This window comes from Gorilla gorilla, chromosome 17 (assembly GCF_029281585.2).
Source record: "Gorilla gorilla gorilla isolate KB3781 chromosome 17, NHGRI_mGorGor1-v2.1_pri, whole genome shotgun sequence".
NCBI lineage: Eukaryota > Metazoa > Chordata > Mammalia > Primates > Hominidae > Gorilla > Gorilla gorilla.
Genome location: NC_073241.2, coordinates 29,898,356 through 29,919,053, shown reverse-complemented (window position 1 = coordinate 29,919,053; position 20,698 = coordinate 29,898,356). Strand labels below are relative to the sequence as shown.

The following is a 20,698-nucleotide window of genomic DNA, read 5'->3' as shown; positions in this document are numbered from 1 at the left end:
GCTTGAACCCCGGAGGCAGAAGTTGCAGTAAGCAGAGATGGAGCCACTGCACTCCAGCCTGGGCAACAGAGACTCTGCCTCAAAATAATAATAATAATAAAAGGGGAAAAACAAAATGATTTACTGCACCCCCACTATGTACCACTCTCAGATCCAAAGCTGATTTATATTATGGTGTTACTTAGTTCTCCTGATAACCTTCATGCTTAAATCCATTTGCAGATGAGGAAACTGGGGCCTGATGTTAACTTTCTGACTTAATTCTCTTACTTGAAGATCTACAACTAGAAGAAAGTGGGATTCTAGCCCAGATCCAATGCCAAAAGCCATGCTGACTCATACCATTCTTTTCTGTCTTAAGTGGTTGACCTTGGCCTTAGGAAAACAGAATAATAACAATCACTGATTGGGCATTGACTCTGGGGCAAGCACGCCATCCTCCATTTTGAGATCCCCCAGCAGAGTTGGAATCCAAGTCTCCCAGAATACAAAGTGGCACCTAGGAGCAGTGACCCCCACAGCAGGTCAGGGCTGAGCTCTTGAAAATGGCTCTCTGGGTTCAAATCAAAACTCGATTCCCCAGCTGTGCCACCTTGGGGCTTCCTTTGAACTCTCTTTGACTCCATTTTCCCCATTTTACAGATGGGGATAACAGAACTCCCTAACGGCTGGGCGCAGTGGCTCCCGTTTGTAATCCCAGCACTTTGGGAGGCTGAGGCAGGAGGATCGCTTGAGCACAGGAGTTCTAGGCCAGCCTGGGCAACAAAGTGAGACCCTGTCTTTGCAAAAAGCCTAAAAATTAGCTAGGCATGGTGGTTGTGTGCCTGTGGTCTCCAGCTGCATCAGAGGCTGAGGACAGGAGAATTGCCTGAGCTCAGGAGTGCAAGGCTGCAGTGACCCAAGATTGTGCCACTGCACGCCAACCTGGGTGACATAGTGAGACCCTAAGATAGACAGATAGATAGATAGATAGATAGATAGATAGATAGATAGATAGATAGATAGATAGATACATACATACATACATACATACATAGATAAAAATTGAGGTGCACTGTCACTTGAGAATTTCAAATTATGTGATAAGTATCTAAAGCAGTCAAAGAAAGGCTTTGGAGATGACCAGAAAGTACCTTATGTAACTAAGTTATTAAGTCCCTAAACCATTTATATTTAAATATAGAAAATATATTTAATAACTTGATACAGGAAAAAAGAGCTTGTCAAAAAATCTCAAAAGAATAAAGTCTATTGGATTTAAACCATTTCCTTATAAAACCTGATTGCTGTATTACAGATATGAACTCTATATGCACTCAAATCCTTTCATCAATAAAAGGCAATAAGACTCTTATTGAGTAACAATAAGAGGCAATAAGGTTCTTATTGACTGTAACATTATTTAGGATAGTTCTTTCCAATAGAAATATCAGGATCAAGGGGTTACATAAAAAAAAAAAAAAAAATTTTAAGTCAGTACTATACCATCATCTCTGCAAGGTAACTGCTCAGAGACAGAGCCTGAGGAATCTTTTCTGATCACAGATCTTTTGGTTTTCCCTTGCCCAGTTCGACTTCTTTGCCACACCATAAATCCACCAATACTTATCCAAAAAAGAAATTGGGTAAACTGATAAATAATTTCTCCCTACGTTTCCACAGTACACAGGCTAAAAATGCTTTATCTTGAATAGTAAGTCATTTTCCAAAATTAAATCTGTGCTAGTCTAAATAAATAACCTGAGTTTTAGGTAAAATAGAAGTTAAAAACAACAACAACAACAAAAAAAAAGGCAAAGCCACTGTTATCACTTATCAAACAGAATACAAAAAGACCTGTGTGCACTTCCTCTTCTAAACAGTGTCAGTGTAAATATCAAACACTAAATTACGCTGGCTTATCTATTTGACAAATATTAGTGTCTCATACATCACATAACAGTCATGCACTGCATAATGATGTTGGTAAACAAAGGGCTGCATGTTAAGGCAGTGGTCCCATAAGATTATAATGGAGCTGAAAAATTCCCACCACATACAGACATCACCATAGTTATAACACCGTAGCACAATTACTTTATTTTTTAAAATGAATTTAGTGTACCATACAGCCTAAGTGTGTAGTAAGCTATACCATCTAGGTTTGTGGAAGTGCACTCTATGATGTTCACACAAGGATGAAAATGCCTAATGATGTATTTCTCTGAACTTAAGTGATGGATGACTGTGTCTGTATATTAACCGGCTAACTGGTACATTAGCTGGAGGACAGAAGACACAAACTACCTAGATGACACAAATATTCTTTGACTGATATGATTTCATGGGGAACGGTGTCTGGTACTCCAACGTATGAGGGCATTTATACATGGGACACATAGAGCCCTGTGGTTAAGAGCATGGAATCTGGAGTCAGACTATGTAATTCTGCTTACTCACTAAATACTTCTCAATGCCTCAATTCTTTCACTGGTTAAAAATGGGGGTAAGGCAAAGCAGCTTCTCATACATATGTTAAAAGGACAAATAACATAAGTGAAGTGCTTAGAATAGAGGTCTGGTACACAGTCAACACTATAAGCTTTTGTGAAATGATATCGCTGTCTAGCAATATACTCTGTGACCTAATGGGTCCCTCAATTAGAGGGTTGACTTCCATGTGAGGCAGAGGAAAAGAAAACAGTAAATACAAGTTCCTGGAAGAAATCTGCAATGTCTAAAAAAGTACACTTATAAGCCTCATGATTAGGAAGAAATGAAATCATTTTCATAAAACGATTTAGAAGCAACTCATCTTAGGTCCTTATTATAGATATGACCTATTTAAAAGACAGGTTATCTTTTAAGGTCTCATGGAATACGAATGAAGTAAGAAAGTTCTTCCTTACATATCAAAAGGGATTTAGATCACTCTTACCAATAAAATATAAGCAATAAGAAGCATAAAGATTGTACGAATCCAATTTAAAACCTCATTGGTAAACAGACATTAATAAACTGGCTAAGGAAAGCCTACTCAACACGTGTGAAAAGTGGAAAAAATTTTTTAAATAAATACATAAAAGCCTACAACTTCTGTATTGTGACAATTTTAATAATTTTTTCCAATAAGGCAAATAAAACTGACAAGCAAGACCGCTTTTCTCTCCACTCCTGAGGCAGATAAGAAATGAGTGTTTAATCAGTCATGGTTTTTAACTAGACTATAAATTCTAGGAGCCATAATAACTCTGTCTTGTTCCCCTTCACACTGTATACTTACTGGCATTCCTGCATAAACACTGAAATAAGTTTTTTCAAAAAAAGATATTAGAAAGTGAATACTGAAAATTAAAAGCGTTACAGAAGTACACATCCAGAGGAACTATATAAATGGCCTTCAAACTCCAAGTATGAACAAAAGCCAATCTAGTAAAGCATTTAATAAAATGGTTAACATTTGGGATAAGGCATTCAATAATGGTTCATTGTGAAGTATTCACATATTCAAAATAAAGAACTCTGGAGCTAAAAAGTCGTATTCAAATAGTTTAGTTCTTTAATTTATGCACACATATTTTTGTTTAGACAGTTCTTAATCCTGAATATTTAATTTTAATTGAAGTCTTCAGTATTGTATTTTTCTTTAATTAACCAAGTGTTGATGATATTGAAATGTCTACCTCAGGCACTATACCTGGTCTGTATGGTTTCCTTTTTCTCTTTTTGACACCATCTGTTCCTTCCACTCCCTTAGTTTCATCATCCACAGCTTCCCGCTCAGGACTAGATTCTGATTTTCCATCACAATCCATAAGTTCTCCTTCTGGAAAAAAGTAAATATATACACAAAACTGGAAAACCCTATCAAATATATAATCCCTACATAATGGGGAATAAAAAGTAGGGTTGTTGCTGAACCATTTTAATTGTACATCCCTGTTGGTAGGGAAAGTATGAAAGGAGATAGAAGCAGCCCCAAATGGTTGTAGAAATTGTGCTGCTTAGTGCAGTGTTCCCATGAAATAAAACATAATCAGAGAAGGGGAACACAGAACTCAGAGTTCTGTTAAGTGCAATCCATTTGCACTTAACAAATTCATTTGCTTTTAATTATGTCTTCAGGTCCAGGTCTCTAGACTAGAACTCTCTTCTGAGCTTCAACCACAGCTATAATTGAATATTACCTAGTTACTGAAAACTGTATATCCAAAATGAACTATTAATTTAAAATAAACTTTCTCCTTTTTCCCATGTTACCTATCATCGTTAAAAGGCATGGAAATGTAACCTGGAGAAGACAGAGGCCTGGAAGACCACCTTAATCATTCCTAATCTCTTTCCTCCTACAACCAAGACTCCTCAATACCTCTGAAATGCATTTTATCACTCTCTACTACCATCTTAGTCCAACCTCAGATGACTCACTATTAATACAATATGCTCCTATCTAGTTCCCCACCTCAAAGCTTACCTCTCTCCAATCAATTCTTTAAATTACTGCATAAATGATCTTTCTATAAATATGTATCAATTTTCTGCTTAAAATCCTTTCATGTCTTCCCAATGCCCTCAAAATAAACTTCAAATTGCAAGGCCCATTACAACAGTCTCTTGTAAACTTTCCAGCTTCATCTCACTCCCACCAGTGAACTACACTCAGTTCTTTGAATGTATCAAGCTCTTTCTTCCACTATCTTCCCCAGTTTCTGCCTTCTACCTAACTTATCTTTCAGGATTTATTCTAAACTTCACTGTATTAAAGAATTCCTGATATTTAGATAAGATTATGTCAAACAGTTTTATGCTCGTATGTGTGAACGTCATGCTTCATTTTTATTGGTCCTTTAAAATCTGTGTCCCTGCTAGATTATATTCTCCATGAGAACAGGTACACAGATTTTCTTAGTAACAGATGTATTGTTAGTAGGATACCTAACACATGTTCAATAAATACTTCACTGAATGAGGTAAATGGAATGCTTAGAGAATGCTATTTTAGAGAATGCTATTTTAACACTGTGGTAATCAAACTTTTCCAAGTTATATATGCTTTACATTGTATTGCAGGAAAAAGACATGTTTATCAAATACATTTTAAAATCAAGTTGTTAACTCCTTCAATATTCTCAGTATTAGAGATAACGTATTTCTGTAATGGCATGAACAGGGTATTTGTCTTTTCTTTTTTATTATATTTGGTCTATATTTGAGGCCAATTCCATAACAATCTGATAATGGCTATGGACTTATGACTAAACCATGAAAAGAAAAGTTTATAGACCAGGCACGGTGGCTCATGCCCATAATCCCAGCACTTTGGGAGGTCAAAGCAGGTGGATCACTTGAGGTCAGAAGTTCCGTACCAGCTTGACCAACATAGTGAGTCTCTACTAAAAATACAAAATTATCTGGGCGTGGTGGTACACGCCTAAAATCCCAGCTATTCAGGAGGCTGAGGCAGGAGAATTGCTTGAACCCGGGAGGGGGAGGTTTCAGTGAACCGAGATCGTGCCATTGCACTCCAGCCTGAGCAACAAGAGTGAAATTTCATCTCTCAAAAAAAAAAAAAAAAAAAAGCCGGGCGCGGTGGCTCATGCCTGTAATCCCAGCACTTTGGGAGGCCAAGGTGAGCGGATCATGAGGTCAGATGGAGACCATCCTGGCTAACGCGGTGAAACCCCGTCTCTACTAAAAATACAAAAAATTAGCCAGGTGAGGTGGCTGGTGCCTGTAGTCCCAGCCACGTGGGAGGCTGAGGCAGGAGCATGGCGTGAACCCGGGAGGCAGAGCTTACAGTGAGCGGAGTTGGCACCATTGCACTCCAGCCTGGGTGACAGCGAGACTCTGTCTCAAAAAAAAAAAAAAAAAAAAGAAAGAAAGAAAAGAAAAGAAAAAAGAAAATTACTGAAAAAAACAAACACCAAAGATGACAATACCAATTGTTTACCTTCAAATAAACCCACCTAAAAGTTAATGACAGGGAATTTTGGGTTAAGGTGGCAGACTAAATTCATACATTAAAATTATTCTCCTGAAACCCTACTAAAAACACACTGAAATAATCTATTTTTAAAAGATAAAATCAAGCTGTGGCATGGTGGCATGCCTGTAATCCCAGCTATTTGGGAGGCTGAGGTGGGAGAAGAGAATTGCTTGAGCCCAGAAGGTTGAGGCTACAGTGAGTTATGACCACACTACTGCATTCCAGCCTGGACAACAGAGAAAGACCCAATCTCCTTAAAAAAAAAAAAAAAAAAAGACAATAGGAAAGGAGAAAAACAACTTAACAAAGGCAAATTCTCAGTTGAGAGCAGAAAGAACTGAAAAAAAGAATCCAGTTTATAACAATCCTCAGAAGGCTGAGAAACTAGGAAAACTGGCCACCTTTGGAAATAAGTGGGAGAAAACTGAAGCAACAAGAGATTTAATTATCTGCAGAAGTTATACTCCCTACACCTGCTTCCTAGGTTTACACACTGAGAAGCTGCTACTCTCATTTGTGGGATGCAGGATTCCTGGGTGACCTTAAATGGAACAATGGGATGAAGATCGAAAATAGGACCAAGAAAATATGGGCATACTAAGGGTGGACAACCCCATTCTGCTCCCGTTGCCGGACCCCACATTTCCCCACTGAATTCTCAGAAAGCTATCAGCCAGATCTCTAGCCTCCAAGTATGAGGTTTGAAAAGACTGTTGTGGGGAACCTGATCAGTTCAAGAAGAACATCTAAAGATACTGAAACCAGAGGGTTCACCAAATGGTCAGCACAAATCACCCCACTAAACTTACAAATCGACAAGCACCACCACATACTCAAAGCTTTCTAATCAACTACTTAATTCCTTTTTTAAAAATAAAAATACTATCTATCCAGTCTCCATCTTTAGTTCTTCACTTTTAATCATGCATGTACCATAAAGATTATCTGACAATGGTCTATAACAAGCTTGTCCAACCTGCAGCCAAGATGCTTTAAATGCAGCCCAACACAAATTCATAAACTTTCATAAAACATTATGAGACTTTTTATGAGGTTTTTTTGTTTTTTTTTTAAAAGCTCATCAGCTATCATTAGTGTATTTTACGTGTGGCCCAAGACAATGCTTCTTCCAATGTGGGCCATGGAAGCCAGAAGATCTGCAACACCCTTGATCTGTAACATAAAAGACAGAGACCTGAGAACATAAAAGACAATTTGGAATTAACAGACTAAGTAGGAAGTAAAGAAAATCTTCAAAAAGATTAAAATCCTCTGAGGGATAATATAAGATACCCTTGAGGCAAGAATAGGATGCTACAAAAGAAACATTCAAAGGGAGGAAAGAAAGCTCTTGAAATAACTGAAATAAAAACAAAACTCAGTAGAGGAAGATAAAATAAGGACATGATTGGAAAGAAGCAGAGAAAAACTGAGTATGTTTCACATCTGAAAAGCAGAATTCTGGAAAAAGAGAGGGAATTGTTATCAATAATATAGTTCAAGAACATTTCCTACCACTGAAGGATATAAGACAGCAGACTGAAAGAGACCACTCAGTGCCTAACAAAACAGATTTTAAATGTCAAAAATAGACAAAAACAGACGTTATCCTCATGAAATTTTAGAACACTGAGGACAAAGAATTTCTTAAAATCTTAAGAGCTTCCAAGAAAACGCAGGTCACATAGAAAAAACCGAGTTCTTCATATACTAGAAACTAAAGACGGTGGATCAATTGACTAAAAATGATAAATGAAAATGTATTTCCAACCTGGAAAAGATGAGTCAGGTAGGAAGGTAAAATAAAGACATTTTCAGAAGTATATAATGCTCAAAACTTACCTTCCACACATTCTCTGTCAGGGAGCTACGGAAGATACGTTCCACCCAAATTGAGGGAAGAAATAAAGGGAAATTCATGAAATTGCAGAAAACACATGTAACACAGGAGAAAACAGAAGATGATCTCCAGAATGATAAAGAGGAAATCCCCAAATTAATCATATGTAATGGTTTGTGGCCAAGGATAGCACTGGATCTAGTACAAAGACCACCTTTCACCTGAAACAATGCACACAAGGACAGTAAAAACCAAGAGAGCACTTTTATTGATGAGGTTCATAGTGACACCAGTAAGCATACATGTTGAGACAAATGGCATAAAGTAGCACATACAGTGCCCTAACACAAGTGGTATCACTGTAGCTAAAGTCTCTTCTAACCAACATCTTCACAAGGGCCTTCTGATTCCCACATGCTGAAATAAAGAAAAAGACCGTTATTGGCCAGGCACGGAGGCTCATGCCTGTAATCCCAGCACTTTGGGAGGCTGAGGTGGGTGGATCACGAGGTCAGGAGACAGACACCATCCTGGCTAACACGGTGAAAACCCATCTCTACTAAAAATACAAAAAATTAGCCAGGCGTGGTGGCGGGTGCCTGTAGTCCCAGCTACTCCAGAGGCTGAGGCAAGAGAATGGCATGAACTTGGGAGGCAGAGCTTGCAGTGAGCCGAGATTGTGCCACTACACTCCAGCCTGGGCGACAAAGCAAGACTCCATCAAAAGAAACGAAGAAAAGAGAAGAGATGAGATGAGGACAGAAAGAAAGACAGAAAGAAAAGAAAAGAAAAGAGAAAAAGACCGTTATCACCCAAATATGAGAAATTCTCCCATATATACATACTTGTATCTAGATGACTAATCTCTGGAAAGTTATAAGAAAACACTGGTTCTTTCCAAGGAAGGGATGGCCAAAAGGTAGGCTAACTTAACATTGTTCACTCTTTTTAAGACCTTTGTATTTCTTGTATCATGCACAGGTATTGCCTATTCAAAAACAAACCTACAACAGGGAAAGACTGAAAGCTTTTCTTCAATATCTGCTACAAGACAAGGATGCCTACTCTTAACACTTATATTCAACATAGTCCTAGCCAGAGCAATCACATAAGAAAAGGAAATAAAAGGCATCAGCAGAAAAAAGGGGGTAAAATTATCCCTGTGTGCAGATGACATGATCTTGTATGTAGAAACCCCTAAAAATTCCACAGTTACTAGAATAAATGAATTCAGTCAAGTAGCAGGATACAAAATCAATATACAAAAATCAGATGTATTTCTTTATGCAAATAATGATCTGAAAAAAATCAAGAAAACATTTCCACTTAAAATAACATCAAAAAAATAAAACACTGAGGAACAAACTTAATGAAGGAAGTGAAAGCTTTATATACTAAACACTATAAAATACAGACAAAGTAAACTGAAGACACACAGCCGGGCATGGTGGCTCACGCCTGTAATCCCAGCACTTTGGGAGGCCAAGGCGGGTAGATCACCTGAAGTCAGGAGTTCAAGACCAGCCTGGCCAACATGGCGAAACCCTGTCTCTACTAAAAATACAAAAATTGGCCAGGCGGGCGTGGTGGCAGGCACCTGTAATCCCAGCTACTTGGGGGGCTGAGGCAGCAGAATTGCTTGAACCCAGGAGGAGGCGGAGGTTGCAGTGAGCTGAGATCACACCACTGCACTTCTGCCTGGGCAACAGAGTGTGACTCTGTCTCAAAAAACAGAAAAAAACTAAAGACACAAATAAATATAACGATATCCCCAAGTTTGTGGATTGGAAGAATATTGTTAAAATGTCCATACTATCCAAAGTGATCTACAGATTCAATGCAATCCCTATCAAATTTCCAAAGGCATTTTTCACAAAAATAGAAAACACAATTCTAAAATTTGTATTAAATCATAAAAGATGCTGAATAGCCAAAAGAATCTTGAGAAAGAAAAACAAAGTAGGAGGTATCACACTACCTGATTTCAACTTATATTACAAAGTGATAGTTATCAAAACAGTATGGTACTGGCATAAAAACAGACACATGGATTAATGGAACTGAATACAGAGCCCAAAAATAAACCCAAGCATATATTATGAGCTAATTTTTGACAAGTCCAACAAGATACAATAGGGAAAAGATGGTGTCTTCAATAAGTAGTGGTAAGAAAACTAGATATCTATATGCAAAAGAATGAAACTGGACCTGATGCCTATCTTACACATCATACATAAAAAGCAACTCAAAATAGATTAAATACCTAACACCTGAAACCATAAACCTCCTTGAAGGAAATTTAGGAGAAAAATTTCTTAATATCCTCCTTGACAATGATTTTTTGGATATCCCATCAAAAGCTCAGGTAGCAAAAGCAAAAATAAGCAAGTGGGACTACATCAAGCAAATAAGCTTCTGCATAGCAGTAAAAAAACAAAACAAAACAGGGGTAAAAAGGTAGGACAGGGATTAGGGGAGAATACTGGCAAACCACACATCTGATAAGGGGTTAAAATCCAAAACATATAAGGAACTCACACAACTCAGTAGCAAAAAAAAAAAGAAAAAACCCAAATAACTGGATTTTAAAATAGGCAAGGACCTGAATAGCCATTTTTCCAAAGTCACACTAATGGTCAAATGGTATATGAAAAGATGCTCAACATCATAATCATGAGGAAAATGAAAATTAAAACCACAATAGATATCATCTCGTGTCTCTTATAATGACTATTATCAAAAAGGCAAAGACATAAGTGTTGGTGAGGATGTGTAGAAAACGAAACCTTTGTACATGGTTGATAGGAATGTAAATTAGTATAGCCATTATTGAAAACAGTATAGAGTTTCCTTAAAAAAAAATACAACTACCATAAGATCCAACAATGCCTCTGTTGGGCATATATTCAAAGGTAATAAAATCAGCATCTGAGAGAGACATCTGCACTCCCACGTTCATGGCGGCATTACTTCCAATAGCCAAGATATGGAAACAAACTAAGTGTCCTGATGGACAATTTACTTACCCATTCAAGGACAGATGAATGGATAAAGAAATTGTGACGTTTGTATATACATATATTAAGTCCTCCCTTAATGTCATCAATAGGTTCTTGGGAACTGAGACGTTAAGCTAAATGAACATACAGCAGGTCCTCAAGTAACACTGTTTCCTTCAATCTAATTTTGGCATAATGCAAAATGAAAAAAAAATCAGTTTTGTCATACTTTTTTTCCCCTCTTAACCACAGTTTGTAAGAACTTACTGATGACAATGAGGACTTTATACGATGGAATAGTTAGCTTTAAGAAAGGAGATACTGCCATTTGTGACAACATGGATGAACCGGGAGGAAAGTATACTAAATAAAGTAAGCCAGACACAGAAAAATACTGTATGATCTCACTTAATAAGCAGAATGGGAGGCAGCGGGGTGAGAAGCTGAACGTATAGAGAGTAGAATGGTGGTTTTCAAGGGTCTGGAGGTAGAGAATGGGTGGGATGGGCAGAAGTAGGTCGGAGGGTACAAATCTGCAGTTAGGTAAGATGAATAATTCTAGAGATCAAATTAATACACAGCATGAGAACCATAGTTAATAATATTGTGTACAGAAAATTTGCTGAAAGAGATTTTAGGTGTACACACACAGAAACAGACATTTTGTGAAGGATACAGACATTTGTTTGACCATAGTAATCATTTCACTATGTATACAAAGCATGTTGTATACCTCAGATATGTATAATAAAAAAATGAAAAAAAAACAAAAAACTGTATCCTACCTTCCAAAAACAGTTTCAAATGCATTATGTCTTTGGATTTAGCAAGGAATTCACCTTTGCAGGCCCACTTACATACAACAGTATAAATATACCAGTTGATTCATTGTACTATTCACAGTAAAAGATTGAAAGAAAACCGGGCACGGTGGCTCACGCCTGTAATCCCAGCACTTTGGGAGGCCGAAGCAGGCAGATCACGAGGTCAGGAGATCGAGACCATCCTGACTAACATGGTGAAACCCCGTCTCTACTAAAAGTACAAAAAAATTAGGCGGGCATGGTGGCGGGCGCCAGTAGTCCCAGCTACTCAGGAGGCTGAGGCAGGAGAATGGCGTGAACCCAGGAGGCGGAGCTTGCAGTGAGCGAAGATCGTGCCACTGCACTCCAGCCTGGGTGACAGAGCAAGACTCTGTCTCAAAAAAAAAAAAAAAAAAGATTGAAAGACACCCAAAGGTCTATCAACAGGGGAAAGAACAGGTAAATTAAACTGCTTATATATCCATACAAAGGAATATTTGCAGCCATAAAAAAATGAAGGAAAGTAAAAAGTAGTAAGACAAAAAGAATAAAATATATATATACACACACACACACACAATATATATATATATACACACACACATTTCCTTGTACATGCATAAAACACATCTGGAAGGTTACACGAGAAACCTCTGAGGTTTCTGGAGATGTAAACTGGGGGCATGAAGGCATGGGAAAGGGAGAGACTTCACTGTTTACCTTTTTATTATTTTCCAATTTTTAAATCATTTGAATGTATAACTTGTCTAAAAATCAAATTTTAAAAGTTGAGGGAATTAACATTACAGAAAGTAACAAACCTCAAGGAAGCAGCCACCTTCAACAGATGGACAGTCTACCTCACTCTTCCCACGCTCCAGTAGTTACTGAATGCCACTCTCCTCCCTCCATTCAGTCTGCCCCACCTGCTGGCCTTCTAGAGCCTCAGTGCAGTCCTATTCCCACACCTCCAAACACATCCATACACTGTGATGGTCGATCTGGGATCACCAGTTGAGAGGAAATGTGTTGTGTTTCCACTCTTGAGACAAACAGAGTGTTATTTTATTGAGGTTTGGGATTTTTTTCTTGCATTAACAGGGTTTGTAGATCCCAGTAGGTGAATGAGAAAGAAGTATGCTTTTATTGCATAAGGAATTTGTTTCTGATACACCAAAGTGATGATGTATGACTTTTCTTAAAGAAGTGGTTATTAGAAGAGTTAAAAATCAATAGAAACAAAAAGTCATAGGCATTGTTCCAATACTCCAGGAACATCACAATTTGGATTCTGTAGATGTGTGTAATATAATGTGTAATATTACATTCTGACAACCTCAAGTTGAAAACTGCACAGCTGAAGATCACTTATAGTCAGTAACACTTTTCAAACTTTAATTTTAAATTCATCAAGTCTCTCCCTAATATATCATACTTTTTAATAAAGGAAACTGTCAGATACGCTATAATACAGAGGAAAACGTTTATATACTCTTTCATTATAATTTTTCCACAACTTCCAAAATGAAGAAAAAGACATGGAAACATTAAGCTCAGAGAATAATTGTGGCAGACAATTCCCTCCTCCTGAAAGTTCAATTACCCCAACACAGGCATAATTTCTTACTAACTCAAAAGGAACTGAATTCACATATAAAGACAAACGTGGGATTCTGTTGAATTCTGTTGGACAGAGAACACAATTGCTCAAGCACTGGTTGGGCACTTGTATTCTAATAGCTCACAGTTACTGAGCACTCCATGTCTGGGAAGAGCCAGTGCTGGGTGCCTGGCATGCATCCTTGCACCTCATCAGCACAACTATCCTATGGGCTCATCCTGGTTAACCTATTTTATAAATGAGAACACTAGCATCAGAGAAGTTAAAAAATTTGCCTAAAAACATCCAGAGTAGGTTTCATCGTTGCCCACTACTTTATAATGCTTTCCCAAGGGTACTGAGACGTTATCAAAACATGTTAGTGAAACAGTCTAAAACATCACAAATTTTAGGTTAATAAAAAATACCCAGAAAGGGGCAGCGTTATTAGAAATCTCAGCATAACGTAATAATAAGAACTTATGATGATTGTATTCTTTTCCTATTTTTTCTCCCATACAGGCATATGAAATACCATAAAACTTATTTTAGGGGTGTGTGTGTACATGTAGTTTCAGGATAATATAGTAATCTAAAACATTTTTAATATGGCAAAGTGTGGCAATACTAAATTTTTAAAAATGATTTTTATTTAGCAAACAGAAAGCAAAAATGTTGTCCAAGTAACATGCATTTATTTTATCCCTAGGAATGCACCTTTCCTTCTGCAAAGGATGTGAGATCCTGGCATGTAAATGAACATGAGGGACTAGTCATGAAAATACTGTATATTCAATTCCTTAAATTCTAAAATTGTCTTAGCATTTAACATCCAACACACTAAAGAATCTTTTTTCATATTCAATATAAATAAGGACAAATTCAGTAAACTCAGATGGGCTATTTTTTTCACGTAAATTTTAAAAAATCAAGGGCAATTTTTCAACTGATTTTCTTTTACCGATACGAGTCAATGAGAAAATATGAAATTGAAACATATCACCATTTCTCAGTGTTTACAAGTGGTAAGTCACAAGGAAAACCTTCCAAGGTCTTCTGTGTTGTTTTAAAAAGGTATTATAATCACATAATTTGGGAAACAATGTGTACTATTATCAAGAAACCTTTCATATTTTGTGAAATGGAGCACTTCCCCAATTTAAGAGACTATGGAAACCTTTTTCAGACGTTTTTTAACATCCTCAGAAATGGAAATTCTTGTTAATGCTGATCTGATCAATTCCTCCAAGTATATGGACTACTTCTTTGCAAACTCCAAGCCCCCAAATCAAATCACCTGTTCAACTGTATCTGAAAATCAGTTACATACAAGCATCAGAAAGTGTTTCTCCCAGCAACATAGACCCAAAACACACTAAAAAACAAAAATTATCAAGAACATACAAAAGACATATCTTTTCATATATTTATTTATTTTTTGAGATGGAGTCTCACTCTGTCACCAGGCTGGAGTGCAGTGGCTCGATCTTGGCTCACTGCAACCTCTGCCTCCTGGGTTCAAGCAATCGTCTGCCTCTGCCTCCCAAATAGCTGGGATTACAGGTGCTTGACACCACGCCCAGCTAATTTTTGTATTTTTAGTAAAGACAAGGTTTCACCATGTTGGCCAGGATGGTCTTGATCTCCTGACCTCAGGTGATCCACCCGCCTTGGCCTCCCAAAGTGCTGGGATTACAGGCATGAGCCACCGAGCCTGGCCACAAAAGACATACCTTTTCAAAGCCACAATTACCTCTCACCTGGACCATTGTTTCTCACTGATCTACCTGTCATAACTCTTGCATCTAATCATCTACTTATATCATAGGAGAGTGTTCCTCTTAAAATATAAATAAGATCATGGTGTTCTCCTTTTCAGGAACATTCAATGGCCTCCTATTCCATTGCTATTAAGCACAAACTACTGACACATCACCTTATGGTTGTGTGAGATATACTGAGCCGTCCTTCTTGTCCTCACATCTCTAATCTTCTCACCTTCTGACTGTCCCCTCTGCTCACTCTGTTGGTCTCCACAACACTCTTCAAACATGCTCAGCACACTCTCACCCAGAGCCTTTACACTGGCTTCCTCACTGTCTGGGATGCTCTTCTCTCAGGTAATCAAGTGGCTCACTCACTCACCTCTTTAAAATCTGTGCTCAAATACTGCTTTCTGTTCATATGGACCCTAAACACCTGTCTGTACTTCCAATTCCTTTTTTTTTTTTTTTTTTGGAGACAGAGTCTTGCTCTGTTACCCACGCTGGAGTGCAGTGGTGCAATCTCGGCTCACTGTAACCTCCGCCTCCCAGGTTCAAGCAATTCTCCTGCCTTGGCCTCCCAAGTAGCTGTGATTACAGGTGCATGCCACTGAGCCTGGCTAATTTTTGTATTTTTAGCAGAGAACGGGTTTCACCATGTTGGCCAGTCTGGTCTCGAACTCCTGACCTCAAGTGATCTACCTACCTTGGCCTCCCAAAGTGCTGAGATTACAGGCATAAGCCACTGTGCCTGGCCAGGCAATTCCTCTTTATCAAACTTAATTTTTACCATGGGACTTGCCAAACACATTATAATTAACTGATTTTTTTTAAGAGTTGAGTTACCTAACATTAAAATATAAACTCTATGCAGAGAATTCTACCTGTTTTGTACACTGATATGATTTCCAACATCTGACATACAGTAGGTATTCAATAAATTCTATTGTCTCAAAGCCGGCTGCAGAGGCACATGTCTATAGTACCTGCTACTTGAGAGGCTGAGGCAGGAGGATCACTTGAGCCCAGGAGTTGGAAACCAGCCTGGGCAATGTAACAAGACACTGCCCCTTAAAAAAAAAAAAACTATGAAATAAAATGTAATGGAACAGAAATAATTATCGCTTCAATTCTGAATCAGTTGAAAATAAATAACCACCCCAAAAATGAGGAAACCTACAGTAATCCTCTTTAATTCATATTGGATTTTAGGTTACTATTAAAACATTTTGCTATCTCAAGGATTCAGCAGGCTGAGCAGAGCAGATAGCTTGAGCCCAGGAGTTCAAGATCAGTCTTGGCAAAATGGCAAAACCCCATCTCTACAAAAAAATACAAAAATTAGCCAGGCGTGGTGGCCCGCATCCAAGGTCCCAGCTACTCAGGAGGCTGAGGTAGGAGGGTCGCATGAACCCAGTAGGCAGAGGTTGTAGTAAGCCAAGATCATGCCACTGCACTCTAACCTGGGCAACAGAGCAAGACCCTGTCTCCCAACCAAAAAAAAAAAAGAATTCAGCTAGAAAAACCTTATATTTACTTTGATTAAGAAAATGTTTATAAACCAATACTTTATGATGCACACTGGTGAATATGAAGTTATACCTGAAGTAATATTAAATGACAGCTTTTCCATTTCTAGAATGTATGCATCAACTACCTTCACTTAAACATGGTATTATCCAAGCTCACAGTATCTGAGAAGGTTTGTGTCATTATCTAGCAAACTAAAGTCAAGCCCTCTGTATTTCCCCACCTGTGATCTTCAAAGATATGGTGCTCCTTGAGATTTCTGTAAGGTAGGTCTGTTCTAAAACGTGTGAAAGGAAGAGAACCTGAAAAGGCAAGGTCTAAGAAGATCACTCATTTGGAGATGGCAAGGGTCACATCGGGGTTATCTAAGTCAGTGTGATTTACCCTTTGGTAAATCATACACATATTTCAAAAGTTACTTTATATGCTGTAATTCTTGCACACATATTTCATGGAAAATAAATTAGTATTACCTCGACTATCATCCATATCACCATCCCTTGAATGTTCTGATTGGATGTCTGGAGGGGTCTGAAGGATGGCCACGCTCTTCTGATTTATAATCTTCAATTTCAGTTTTGGTTTTGACAGTTTTCTTCTTGGAACTGCAACTGTGAGGCTCTGTAACTGAGTCATCCCTGATTCAGTCAAACACACACCATCCTGGGTATAAGTCTTGGGTGGGTCTAAAATTACAAAATCCCAAGAATACAAATCTAAACTTTCATTTTAAATTTGACTGATTACTGATTACTGATACCCATGTCAAGGGAATGTGACTGTAGTTCCAGAAAGCAATTACGTATCTATGAAATGCATGAATAATTAACTTCATGAAACCCAATAAAAACTAGGAAAAATAGGTCAAACTTCCTTGGATTATAGGCAGAAATGTTACATGTTTTTAAAAAATGGTCTTCCTGGGCCGGGTGCGGGGGCTCATGCCTGTAATCCCAGCACTCTGGGAGGCCGAGGCGGCAGGCAGATCACGAGGTCAGGAGATCGAGACCATCCTGGCTAACACAGTGAAACCCTGTCTCTTCTAAAAATACAAAAAATTAGCCGGGCGTGGTGGCGGGCACCTGTAATCCCAGCTATGCGGGAGGCTGAGGCAGGAGAATCGCTTGAACCCGGGAGGCGGAGGTTGCAGTGAGCCGAGATCGTGCCACTGCACTCCAGCCTGGGTGACAGGGCGAGACTCCGTCTCAAAAAAGTCTTCCTGGCATTTCTATTTTCATGTCCCAACAAAAAGAGTTAGAAGCACTGCAAAGAAATGCAATGCTCAGCTAATCCACTATGAGCTTTTTCCTGGAAAAGATCAAAAGGCAGGGATCTATTTACACAAGAAAAGAGAGAATACTCCAGAAGCTCATCTGGAAAAATCAGAGTATCAACATAATTACTAATAGGGAGAAGTAATAAATAAGTACAAATCCTGCAGATTTAATTTTAAATGTACAAAACTGTTGTTCCTTAGAACAATTCCTGTACTATCCAAATGTTTTTGTATCAGGTACTATTAAATACAAGTATTCAAAAGAATGACTGTTTAATAAGAATGTCATATTAATCACCATACTAGGCTTATTAATTATTTTAAAAATTAACAGATTGAATTAATTCTAAAAGAAATCTGCTTGCTAACTAGGCCGTATTTTCTGCTAACTGATAATTAAGCACAGTAATATATCAATGAAACCAAAGTAAGTATGGCATTAATGGTTATTCTAAGAGCTGTTATTTTTGTTGCCAACTTGCTGAAATTTATAGGAATACTGCCCCAGTAAAGCTGGATGACATTTTATATATCATTGTGGAAATGATTACCAACATTATGGAATTTGGATAGAACACCCATATGATTGAAGCAGATTTTACAAGTGGTAAGCCAATTATGTAAAAATTAAGCAAAGTAAATTAATTAAATTAAGTAAAGCAGTTCAAATTTTACCTAGCTCTTTTACTTTTGTGACAATTTGTGCTACAAGTGAAGATCCACAGCAGTCTGAGGAAGGCACTGAAATGAAAAAAAAAATCCAGGTAATTCTTTTCAGAAAAGGTAAAGTGTATTTACATACTTATATATGATTAAATTTTCTGTTTCTATACTCATTTTATTAAAATAAATGTTTGAACACTAAAGTTAAAAGCACTTTTTAAAGCAACAACAAAACAAGAAGTGATGAAGGAAATACTCAAGTCATGGAGGAAAACCTGGCTAAGAAAGAATCAACACATTGGATTTTGACATATTGTCAATAACTACAAGATCATGTTCCTTGGAAGCAAAATTATAGTTTACATCTAAAGTATGTGCTTTTTATTGTTTCATGTAAATTGTTTTATAACAAGTTGTGATAAGTCATGTATAACCAACAATAATATTTTTCATAAAATACTTGTCAAAGTAAGTTTCACAAAGATAAAATAGAGTAGAGCTAAGCTAATTCATTGGTTATGGACAGTAAGGTGCAAATGAGTGGTACAAGAGTGCAGACTCACAGTTTAAATTATTCTCTTACCATTAGACGCAGGCATATAGGGTCTGCACATGTTACAATCAAAACCAATGTCTGCTACATTTTCCACTTCTTCCTCAGTATTTAAGTTCTGACGAACTGCATGCACCCATCTAAAAAGACCATATTTGTACATTTTTTTAAAAAAATGGAATATACTGAGAACTGCTACCTTTTAAACCTGTAACACTGAGTCTTCAAACTTAAAAGCCCTAAGCCTCACATGCTCCTCCTACCTTGCCCTTTTCTCCTAACTATCCCTATTAACAGAAAAACTTTCATAGAGCTAAGGAGGAAATAAAAAGGAATGAGAACAACTATTAGAGAGGAAGCAAAGCACATTACATAAGGAAGCTAATTATTTTATAATCATATATTAAATATTTCAAAGACAGCAAGGAAGCTAGTTAGGGCAAACACAAAGGTATTCAGAAAACTGCAAATGGCAGTGCTAGCATATATGGGCTCCAGGCAATGCATCTAACTTGAAGTAGACATATCTCATGGAAAGCGATGTTGAATGGTAATTGGGAAATAAAGTAAAAAGTTGTCTTGCAATGGAACAGATAATTAGTAGCCAGAGTCCCAAGAATACTGTACTACTGATAAAATAATACTATCAATATATGTTCACTGCTTAACTTCTGAAGAGTACAACAATATACCAATGAAAGCAAAGAAACATTCTTGATTTTGAAATTCCACATAATTATGTAGGGAGGGCAGAAGGTGCTATCTAATACCTAGATATCTAGTATCTAGAGCTTTAAGAGAAAGTGGTTTAAGGAGAACAGAAAGTGTTAGATATTTTTTATAATCTATTAAAAGATTCAGAAACCCTTCATAAGAAACGGCATAGATGAAGGCAATAATTCTCCATCTAATTTCAAGGGATTCCTAAACCCTCAAAAAGGCCTAAATTAAAAATCTTTAGTCTTGGGTGGACACAGTGGCTCATGCCTATAATCATAAAACTTTGGGAGGCTGAGGTGGGCGGATCACAAGGTCAAAAGATGGAGACCATCCTGGCCAACATGGTGAAACCGTCTCTACTAAAAATACAAAAATTAGCTGGGCGTGGTGGCATGCACCTGTAGTCCCAGCTACTCCGGAGGCTGGGGCAGGAGAATCGCTTGAACCCAGGAGGCGGAGGTGGAGTTTGCAGTGAGCCAAGATAGCGCCCCTGCACTCCAGCCTGGCGACAGAGCAAGACTCTGTCTCTAAATTTAAAAACAAAACAAAACAAAACTTTAGTCTGGAGTTGAGAATTCAAAACAGGAAATCAATTCTGTAAGTTTCTAGGTGACTAAAAATCTACAAGGCAAAAAGTTCCATACCTAAAACTTGTGATTAAGGAAAAGCTATTTTCCAGTTTTTTTTTTGCTACATTTCAAAGAGAAAAGCTTTAAAAAGATGAAAAAATAGCACAATACCTATCACGTTGTCTACATTGCAGAATAAGATCTTCTTCTCTATAGTTTCAATAGCAGACTGGACAGGAAGATAAGCTTGCACAAGGAGCGCACTGTGTGTAATTGTTCTTCCATTCACATCTTAGAGCTGCAGATGTTGCTCCACAGTGTCTGCACCAAACACACCTGAAATCCAAATCCCCCCGAAAAGTCTCAATTTTATTTTCTTAGTTATTCAGTTACTGTAATTCAGGAAGCTACATACGA

The 20,698-nt window shown here is 37.7% G+C and overlaps 1 protein-coding gene across 1 annotated transcript in view; it reads right to left on the bottom strand.

The window, feature by feature from the left end:
• Positions 1-1,468: 1,468 nt before the first annotated feature.
• The window catches only part of LOC129528460 (histone-lysine N-methyltransferase 2C-like), a 36,600-nt gene continuing 17,370 nt past the window's right edge, over positions 1,469-20,698 (bottom strand). Inside the window, 6 exon segments of the mRNA XM_055368857.2 lie at positions 1,469-1,604; positions 3,670-3,805; positions 16,974-17,186; positions 18,452-18,517; positions 19,023-19,132; positions 20,453-20,617. Coding sequence (XP_055224832.2) covers positions 1,469-1,604; positions 3,670-3,805; positions 16,974-17,186; positions 18,452-18,517; positions 19,023-19,132; positions 20,453-20,617 — 826 coding nt within the window.